This window comes from Colobus angolensis, unplaced genomic scaffold (assembly GCF_000951035.1).
Source record: "Colobus angolensis palliatus isolate OR3802 unplaced genomic scaffold, Cang.pa_1.0 Scaffold233, whole genome shotgun sequence".
Lineage (NCBI taxonomy): Eukaryota > Metazoa > Chordata > Mammalia > Primates > Cercopithecidae > Colobus > Colobus angolensis.
In genome coordinates this window covers 723052-734033 of record NW_012115522.1, presented here as the reverse complement: position 1 = coordinate 734033, position 10982 = coordinate 723052, and the positions used below count along the sequence as shown (strand labels likewise).

Below are 10982 nucleotides of genomic sequence, written 5' to 3'. Positions count from 1 at the left end.
AAAAAAAAAAAAAAGAAAAAAGAAAAAGAAAAGACTGTTGAGCTATACTCGCAGAGTTTCAAATTCAATGGTCTGAAAGGGGCCCAAGAATTTGCATTTCTAAAAAGTTCCCAGGTGATGCGGATACTGGTTGGAGAACGACACTGGAGAAACACTAAGCTAGAATAAGCCAAATTAACCCAGATTTTTCAACATAGTGTTTTACATAACAGACATAAGGAATAATGCTGAAATCAAGAGAAAAATCATTTTATCAAAAATAAAGTACACCCTTAATTTGTCATCTGAAAATTAAAGTGCTCTCTCATACGAAGAGGCATCCTAAGGGGATTTTCGAGATAACTTGGAGTGCTTTTAAAATGTACACCTTTAAGCAATAAAATTTGTTTTAATCAACTATTTCTGTAAAAATCCTCCAAAAATAAACCATAAAGTTCCTCTTTCATCTTAACCAGGTCACTGAACATAATTTAATCTTTTTTGATGTCTCAGTTACTGTTCCAACGTAAATTACTGAGCTATGGTATCACAGTAACCATCTCAGGAGCTGGTGAGATGAGGGGGGCAGTTTGTCCCCCCGCTGCATGTTCTTAGTATTATGACCTTGAAGTTTCTGTATCCGCCTTTCATCTTTCTATTTAGCACTTTGTCCAAAGTTATCACTATCTGCTGGAAATCTCACTGTACCTATCTAATGCCTCCCATGGAACTTTTTTCACATAGCTTCTAAATCATTCTCATTAAGCAATTAAACAGTTTCCCTATTAAATAAACTATAAGGAGCATTTCTGTTGTCTTTCGCTTTCTTTCTAAAGGTACACAAGAGACAGTGAGAGACTTTCCAAAAATTTGTTTACAGATACCTTCCACATGTACGTCTTCCCTTTCAAAATAAGCCCTTCTCCTCTTTACCTTCCAGCTCCCCCCACCACAAAAAAGTACAAATCTCACCTCCATTCAAAATTTATGATACACAGCCTCAAGGAATAATAAACTCCAGGGACCCAAACAAACAGATAAGCCAAAAAAACGGTTTCAGGGAAGCATTCAAGAATAACTGAGGTGCCATAAACTATCCGTTACTGGGCTTCTTGTCTTTTCCAGTCACATATTTTTCAAAGAGTTTAAAATATTTTGGCCCCTGCTGGAACATTCTAATATATCATAATCTGTGAGCAGTTGTTTATAAAGTTTCCTTTAACAACCATTCCCTCGACAGTCCCATCTCCACTCAGTATTGTCCAAGAACACACTGCTATTAGGGGGAGAGTACGATAAAAGCAACGCAAAGAGAACACTGGTTAAAAAAAAATAGATAAAATGAAATATTTTTTCAAGAATTCTTATTTTTTATGAGCGACAAGGTCTTGACATGTCACCCAGGCTGGAGTACAGTGGTACGACCTCGGCTCACTGCAATTTCCACCTCCCAGACTCATGTGATTCTCAGCCTCTCAAGTAGCTGGGATCACAGGCATGTACCAACACACCTGGCTAATTTTTTATTTTTTGTATTTTTAGTAGAGACGGGGTTTTATCATGTTGGCCAGGCTGGTCTCAAACTCCTGGCCTCAAGTGATCCACCTGCCTCAGCCTCCCAAAGTGCTGACAATACAGGTGTGAGCCACTGTGCTGGGCCGAGAGTTTAAATATAAGTAATTCTTAAAACTCATTCCCTGAATATTTATTAGCTTGAAGAAAAAGCTTATTTAGAGAGCTGGAACAATATCAATTAGGGAGGCTGATTCCTTTAAATACAACAGAAATACTTTCTGGGACTGCCAAGTCATTCAAATTGTGCTATATAAAAGTCACAGATAAAAACTATATAGAAATTACTTTAGATTGAGTGTGCGTTACTCAATACAGTAGTTAAAAATCTATGTTGTCAAATCATATCATTAAAGTTTTATTCTAATTAGTCAATTCTATAGTTTTTCAACAGTTTAATATTTCTACCTTCTACTGACAAAAAGATATGCTGTCAAACTGAGTAGTTTTAAGCAGTAGGTATCTCTTTCATTAATTACCCAAATAAAAATGTAAAGTTATTTCTGATTCATTCCCTTTTAGTTATATCTAATAGCTGAAATCAGAGATCAGAAGATGCAGGAACACACATTTAAAAAGGAGTAACAGGCCAGGTCTAGTGGCTCACGCCTGTAATCCCAGCACTTTAGGAGGCTGAGACAGACAGGCGGATCACTTGAGGGATCCCCTGAGCCCAGGAGTTCAAGACCAACCTGGGCAACACTGTGAGACAGGGTCTCTACAAAAAAAAAAAAAAATACAAAAACTAGCCAGGTGTAGTGGCATGTGCCTGTAGTCCCAGTTACTTGGGAGGTTAAGGTGGGAGGATCACTTGAGGCTAGGAGATTGAGGCTGCAGTGAGCCAGGATGGTGTCAATACACTCTAGCCTAGGTGACAGAGTAAGACCCTCAAACATAAATAAATAACACAACTTTTAGCATATCCCTTGCTTCATATTTTAACTTATTTAATTTTTAATCTAACGTGACAAGCAGCACAGAAATGTTTAATTATAAAAATTGACAAATTACTGTAATTCTTTTTGAGCCACATAATTTTCATCTCAAATACTTTAGTAGTATATTTTAGTATACATTCTATAATTTATTCCTCAGTGGTTTTCATATTATCCAAAATATTTGGTAATCTATTTATTTGAAATTTAAAATAGAGGAAAATTTTATTATTCAAAGCAAGTTTGTTATGGTTAGTCGGTTTGACAATGGAGACTGGCTTTGTTAACAAGGAGATATTTTCTAAAAATTGAACAAGCTAAACCTTCATCCTAAAGGTTTTCACAAAAATACATTTTAAACACATAATTGTAATAAAAAAATTAGCAAAGTTATATTAAAATTAATCGTATTTCTATTTTCTCAACTGCTTCTGAATATATCAGATTTTTAAAGAAAGTACCTATGAAGGGAGGGAGGGGAACTGATATAAGACATTTGGTAAGCCTTGTGAAAGCCTTTTTGATATGCTTCCTAGAAGCTAAGAAAATAAATGGTTAAGCACTAGGTAACAAATCCTTTGGCAAGTTGGGTAGTTTCCATTCTTTTGCTTTCAATAAAACTGAAGAAGAACCTAACAGAAGTATTAACTGATGGATGCTTGATGATAAAATCACTAGTGATTTTTGACATATAACTTGGAAGATTTTGATACCACAAAATTTCCATTAGAATTAACTTATATATTTGAACATTTATGTCTAAGCACTTAAAATCTACAAAATCTCTAAACAGGAAGAGATTTGCCAAACATAAGAACTAATGGAGGAAGAGAGGAGACAGTTGCATTCATTTCATTCAAGAATAAATTTCTGATACAAAGTGAATTTAATCAAAATTTTAATCTATGTATATTCTAATCAACTGTGCACCAATAATAATTGGAAAAGTAACTCAAACCGTAAGTTATTTTTAACACTTAGAGCTTTATGGTCACAGGAAAAACATTTTAAATTCCAATTTATTTACATATTATTGTGACAGAAAAGTTTGATAGATGATCAATGAATGATTTTAAAGATAAAAATACATAACATTTGGATAAAATTCAAAGGGATAACAGATGGGGCATAAATATTCAAAGAAAAAATAATTAAAATTCCCAATCATTAAGGGAGTTTGTTTTTATACTTTTAAATAATGACATTTAGATTCTATTAGATAAATTTAAAAGTGATGCATTTTATTGAAATACTACAATATGCCAGAAATTCCATATTTCTGGTCGTCATTTAAATTTTTGCTTGAATAGTGCCACTATTTAAACTTTGCTAATATAGTGTAGTTATCAACTCAAATATGTACAAAGGGGTACACAGTTTACAAATTGTAGGGAATACGAGCAAAAATTCTGAAGTTCACTTTCTAAGACAGATGAAGTTATAAGTAAGCCACATAGGGAAGTGAAGACCGTATTAACAGAGTAGCAAAAACATGACACTTAAATGTCAGTCTCCCTCAACAGAGTGACAGCCCTGAGGGTGTGCATTTTTTCTGGGTATTCCCACCATTAGTGCCCTAAATAGCAAACAGATTTTCATAACTGCTTACCATGTGGGGGAATAAATGGATGAAATGAATGAATGGTGAATACTTAAGTGTCAAAATATTTTAATAATGGGGAGTTATAAACTAACATATTTATACCATAACTCAAATACAAGCCACAGAATTTAGACTCAGCTAGACACCAAGTCTATTAAATTACAAAAGAAAAGCCTTAGCACAGTTAAAAATCTGATATATATTTTATCCAACAGATGGACGAAATTAAAATAACAAATATAGTGCTGTCTGACTTTTTCAAGAGATGCAACTAGTAACTAATTGTGACTAAGAGTTTGGCAGAAGAAGGGAGCAAATTTGAAATTATATCTTAGCTAAAAATGAAATCCCGCTTTAATAAATTTAGTTAAGATTCAAAGTTTTAGTTAGGCATAGTAGCTTATGCCTGTAAGCCAAACACTTTGGGAGGCTGAGGTGTGAAAATCACATGAGCTTAGGAGTTCGACACCAGCCTGGGCAACACAGTGAGACTTCGTCTCTTCTAAAAATAAGAAAATTAGCCAGGCATGGTGGTGCATGCCTGTAGTCTCAGTTACTCAGGAGGCTGAGGCAGGAGGATCACTTGACGACAGAAGTTCAAGGTTGCAGTGAGCGACAATCGCACCACTGCACTCCAGCCTGGGTAATGGAGCAAGACTGTCTCCAAAAAAAAAAAAAAAAAAGACTGAAAGTAAAGCCAAAATCTTACATGATCAAAACTTAATATTCAAAAAATACTAAATCTTCTACCAAAACATTAAATTCTAATTCTTTTGTGGGTCAATGTTTTTCTAAGACTTAATTTTCTCCTCCAAGATACAGAGAAGCCATCACACCATCTGCCCGAACTATGTACTTTTTACTTCTCATATCAATGGAAGCAATATCCTGAAAAATCAATCACATTCTCCCATTGGTTTTGCCAGCCGGTATTCATTAAGAGGTGATATATCTAATGCCTAGGCACACTCTTATTAAGTGAAATGGTGAGCTTAAATTGTACCCTTGAGTTAATGCAGATTAAATATACTTTGGTAACTTGCTGCAATGCTAAATTAATATAAGGTATAATTGGCATACAATAAACCACACATATTGAAAATGCACAATTTTGATAAATTTTGGTGTATACAGAAATTTAACTTCTGAAAACCCTAATCCCCTTCTTTTGCCAAAAAGTTAAATAGGATTTTTATTTGAGAAAAGTACTTACCTTCATGTAATTCACAATCTTAGCAAGAACGCCAAACTTATATCCAGAGCTTCCTGACAGAGCTTTCAAGTTAAATGATCCATTGCTATGATCTGGAAATGAAGTTCAAAATAACATCATCATATTATATGTGATTATGACTCTTGAGCAGCTAAGATAATTTTAATGCTGATAACATATTTCTTGAGTTTTCATCTAGTATATTCTACCCTGTAAAATTTTGGTGAAAAATACAAAATCTTTAAGTATATACATTAAACTACAATTTTCTCACTAAGGGTAGAAACAAAGTATAAATAACTTAAAAGCACCAAAACACAATTATTTTATAAGTATCTTTATCATATTCTCTTTTATTATATTTTTTGAGACAGGGTCGCATTCCCATTGCCCAGGTTGGAGTTCAACAGCACAATCACAGCTCAATGCACCCTCGACTTCCCAGGCTCAGGTGATTCTCCCACCTCAGTCTTCTGAGAGGCTGGGATTACAGGTGCACACCATCATGCCTGGCTAATTTTTGTATTTTTTTGTAGAGATGGGGTTTCGCCATGTTGCCCAGGCTGGTCTAAAACTCCTGGGCTCAAGAGATTCACCCACTTCAGCCTCCCAAAGTGCTGCGGTTACAGGTGTGAGCCACCGCACCGGGCCCCTTTCCCCTTTATCTCATTCTTATCTTAATTCTGATTAGACTTGCCCCATAATCAGAAGTATAGTTTATTAAACAAGCAAACAATACAAACCTCAATCCCATCCATAAAGCTAACACTAGGAGCAGATTACTTCTGAGGGATGAAAAGTTCAATTATTACATCAATTTCTGCTTACCAATTTAAGACCAAAAAAAAAGGAATTAATGGAAATAGAAAAAAAGATACCGCAATTAAACTTTACAGATAAATTAGGAATAAAAAGCCATAGGCACTGCCACTGCATAAACAGGGATGCTTACTTTAAAAAGCATCACAGCACTGCCCACCCACTTTGAGAAACATCCCCCTCTCCTTCTCTATCTGGTGTGGAAAAACCTGTACAAAAAAATCATTTGTTTCAGAACATCTATCACTTTGTTGTATTCTTATAGGCAGAAACCCTAATGTCACCACTGCATCACAAACGCATTCCATTAGTCATAAGCAGGAACAGTAAAAAATCCATCATAAATACTAGAAAAACATTTTAGAAGTACACATTCTATTAGCAAAGCATGAGATCAGATATTATAAAGTTCCCATGTGGCTGATCCACAGAGAGGTTAAGTAAAAGGGGAGGGGAGAACCAATCTCTGGCACCAGATTGGTAATAATACTTTAAACAAAAGATTGCATTAGAACAACCACAAGTCAAATGTAACAATTGTCAGAGATCCAAAAGAACAGTTTCTAGATGGCAATATAATAATCCTTTGAGATTAGTGAAGTCTTTATTGAGTATGCTTTTTTGAGACTAAAATGAAAATTCATATGCAATTTTCCTTTAAAACTAACTTTGTTACAATCTTAATTAATTGGCATACTGAAGTCTACCATGTTTCCAAAAGTAACAATAACATTAAGAAAGCCTTAAAGTTGGGAGGTGGAGGTGGGCAGATCATGAGGTCAGGAAATTAACACCATCCTGGCCAACACGGTGAAACCTCGTCTCTACTAAAAATACAAAAATTAGCTGGGCATAATGGCACACACCTGTAGTCTCAGCTACTCGGGAGAATCACTTGAACCAGAGAGCTGGAGGTTGCAGTGAGCCGAGACAGCGCCACTGCATTCCAGCCTGGTGACAGAGCGAGACTCTGTCTCAAAAAAAAAAATGCCTTACAGGTACTTTTCCATAAACTATTTCAATTATGAAATAATACCTACGTAGTTCATTTTCCAAAAGTGTTCAGCATATCTGCAATAATAAAACTAATATTTATTATCTGCTAAACACCATGGTAAATACTCATATGTAATCCCTCCCAAAAATCCAACTTAAGACGTATTACTGTCCCCTTTTAAACATAGTAAAATTGAGGGTAGTAAGCAGCAGAGTAGATTCAAATCCAGTGTAAACCCTGTGATAAACAGCCTTTACACACAGATTATTCTATCTGAAACTGGCCATTTTGTCGAAGTACAGAAATCCGTGACTGCACATTTAATATTTCCTTGTTTAAATTTAGTAAAATAATATCAAGCTTACTACATACTGTACACAACTGGGAAGACTATGAAAAAAGAGATGACAATATATTAAGGACAAACACCACACAAACGGCCAATTATGAATCACATAGAGTTGTGCTTATGAGACATGATGCTTATGACTCTAGTATCTACTACTAACTTAATGTCAAGCTTAGTAAATACTCAATAAATATTTGTTGAATGAATGACGATAATACAGATATTTCCATGCCTTCCTTTATGGCCCCAGAAACTAATGTGCCAGATTATTTTATTTTATTTATTTTATTTTATTTTACTTTATTTTATTTGAGATGGAGTCTCTGTCGCCCAGGCTGGAGTGCAGTGGCACAATCTCAACTCACTGCAATCTCTGCCGTCTGGGTTCAAGCAATTCCCCTGCCTCAGCCTCCTGAGTAGCTGGGATAACAGGCGCCTGCTGCCATGCCTGGCTAATTTTTGTAGTTTTGGTAGAGACGGGGTTTCACCATCTTGGCCACGCTGGTCTTGAACTCCTGACCCTGTGATTCACCCGACTCAGCCTTTCAAAGTGCTGGAATTACAGGCATGGCCACTGCGCCCAGCCTTCATCTGTAATTTTAAAAAGCAAGTCTACATAGCATATACCTGGTCTGCTGCTGTTGTAATAGCCACTCCCATAATTAAAAACCTTCATTCTGTTGTGCTTAGACCACAACTCTAAATAATACAGTAACTAAAAATACTCTTGTCTCTAAAGAGCCAACCTGGAAATCACTTTGCCATCTACATTTTAGAGACTATTTTTTGAAGGCAGGTAGTGTATTTACCTAAACGAGCCCTTTTCCAACTTGCAGGGCTAAAACTCAATTCTTTCCCTTCATAATTCCTCCTAAATCAAACCACCACATGGAAATAACTACTTCCAGAGGGCAAAAATTATATATGGAACAAGTAATGAAAGAAAAGGAAGAACAAGAAAAGAAAAATATATGAGATTTTATGCACACTTCCTGAAGGAAGTATCAGGCTGGCAAACCTGGACTGTTTGTTTCCTAGGTTACTACCTCTCCCGACATTACCTTCCAGCCCTAGCACTGAAGTGTTCAGTGAAGGATCTGAAATTTTACAATGAAACACTAAAGAATCATCAATTTGTTAGTAACTCACAAATTCCTATATAGGAATTTAGATTAAGAACAAAAAAATAAAGGAGAAGGGATGACAGTTGATATCCCAGACAGTTCTATTCAAGTTTATGAATGATTTACTCTTAAGGGTGGCAAGACTTAATGCAAATGAACATAGAGGAAACTGTCAGCTCCATTGTGGTTCGACCAATAGAAGCACAGCTCCATCTTGGCTGTGCACTAGACTGCATTACAAACAGACGATACCATCGCTTCAACAGCATCCTCTCAGACAAGAGGTAGGTTTATATGATCTTTTTTATTTAGTGGTACATGTCCTTATGATGCAATAGGAAAATATTTTACCCTGAAAAATCAACCAGAAAGCTTTGCTACTACTAAATATCAAGAAAAAGCAATGTATTTGTTTCACTGCTTGGTAGGATTTTATTATGAAAATATGAAGACTGCCTTGTGCTATTTGATAAGCACCCTTACCATCTGTGCCTTAATGGAAAATTCATTACATTTTACATGAACCTGATCTATATCCAGACCTTACAGTAAACCACAGCTTTTTATTTTAACTGGTTACTTGCTAATTTCATTTTCTCTGAGAGATTTCATTTCTGCAGTTTGGTCTGTCTTAACAAAGGATTTTTCTTAAAGAAAAACCTAGACCAAAAGCGAATCCCAGACTAAAGCTTTCTGATTCTATGTGCAAATGATATTGGCTGCTAAGAAACAGTTACTTATAACAAACTTTGTTACATTTTTTAGAATATGAGAATGTACTCCAAAATTATTTTTATTTTACTTTGAACGTAGATGCAGAGAATGCTAAGAAATTATCACAATTTTTATATAAAAGACCATAAAAGGTATCGTAAAATGGGCTGCATTATACTACAACCAAACAGATAATTTATACAGCTTCAGGCTTCCTTAACATTTTAATTAAAATAATTCTTCACTGTGAAATTTATCTCTCATAATATACAAGTCATGCTATTAAACAAAAACCTTCTTAAATAGCCTTTCATTTTTGATATCAATTTATCACATCATTTAAATATAATGTTGCAGTCATTCTTAAACTGATCTTCAAAATAAATACAAAGTAAGTCCTTTTGATAAGCTGCATTTTAAAATAAAAATATGTCCTAAGAAGAACCGGTTAAGAAAGGAGAGTAAGTACCTTTCTAGGTAGCAAGATTATCTTCGTGGCTCAGAGCAATCGTTCATGTCTATTAAAAATTAGTATCAACTGCTGACCAAATTTCTAATTTTATACTATTCAAGAATGAAAATTTAGTTATTTACTAGATGTTAGAACTCCAGGACACAAACTATATCTGACCTAAAGAGCCAACTTCTGCCCTTTTACCTTGCCAGTAAATTTATTTAATCTTTAAAGGGTTTTTTTTTTCCTTCATAATTTCTATTACTTTTCTTAGTCAGCATTCAGTTAGCCTGAGCAAAGTATCCCCTGCAAAATCCAGAGGTTGCTGTCACAAGATATTAGATCTGTCCACGTTCAGCACAGTGGGGTTAATTACCTAGAAACCATTTGTGCTTGCTACAGAAAGTACAGAAGCACCAAAGAAAAGTCTCAGATAAAATAAAAATAACTTTGTCAAATAAAACAGTTAACTTACAACTCAAATTTCAGGTAAACTGTAAACAGAAACCCCTACCACCCACATTGTTTTAACACTCTTATCATCAGCCTACATTTTGCTAGGAATATGTCTATTGTTAGCACAGATGGAGACTCATTGCTGTTTCACCAAACTGCCTAGAGACATGGCCTAAGTTCCAGAACTTAAATTAAGTGAGTTGCTCTATATTTACAGGCTATTACAATTAATTGATCACATTTCAAAGTGATATGCTTAAAAGCACTTGAGTATTCAATTCAAAGGCTTTTACCATAAATACAGCAAAAGCATAATTTTATTCTCATCTGGCAACCCAAAGGTTCCAGAACAGTTCCAAGTCCCATCTCCATCAACACTCCGCTGGGACCTTTGGAAATGGGAGAAAACATACCAAAATTAACATAAAACAAAACTAAAACACATACACTAAAAAAAATTATGTGATTTACTTTAAAGCTCCCCATTCCTGTAATCAAATTTTAAAGCATGGGTAGGGAAGTCCAGAAAAAGACTGTTTTACTTTTTTTAAAAAAACACGATTTTCTCTTGTTTTTTCACAAAGAATGTTTATAGCATTTGCTTAATATAAACTTACATTTTAATTTCAAAACTAAGTCTCAGGATAGGAGAAAATCCTAATGATATATTTCTCTTTTTTTGGCTGGGGGGACAGAGTCTCACTCTATTGCCCAGGCTAGAGTGCTACACTGCAGTGGCACAATCATGGCTCACTGCAACCTCCGCC

The 10982-nt window shown here is 35.0% G+C and overlaps 1 protein-coding gene across 1 annotated transcript in view; it reads right to left on the bottom strand.

Annotated features, from left to right (window-relative positions):
• Window positions 1-10982, bottom strand: part of GTF2E2 (general transcription factor IIE, polypeptide 2, beta 34kDa) — a 103646-nt gene that overhangs the window by 58055 nt on the left and 34609 nt on the right. Inside the window, exon 3 of the mRNA XM_011944539.1 lies at window positions 5303-5394. Coding sequence (XP_011799929.1) covers window positions 5303-5394 — 92 coding nt within the window. The remainder of the gene's footprint in view (window positions 1-5302; window positions 5395-10982) is intronic.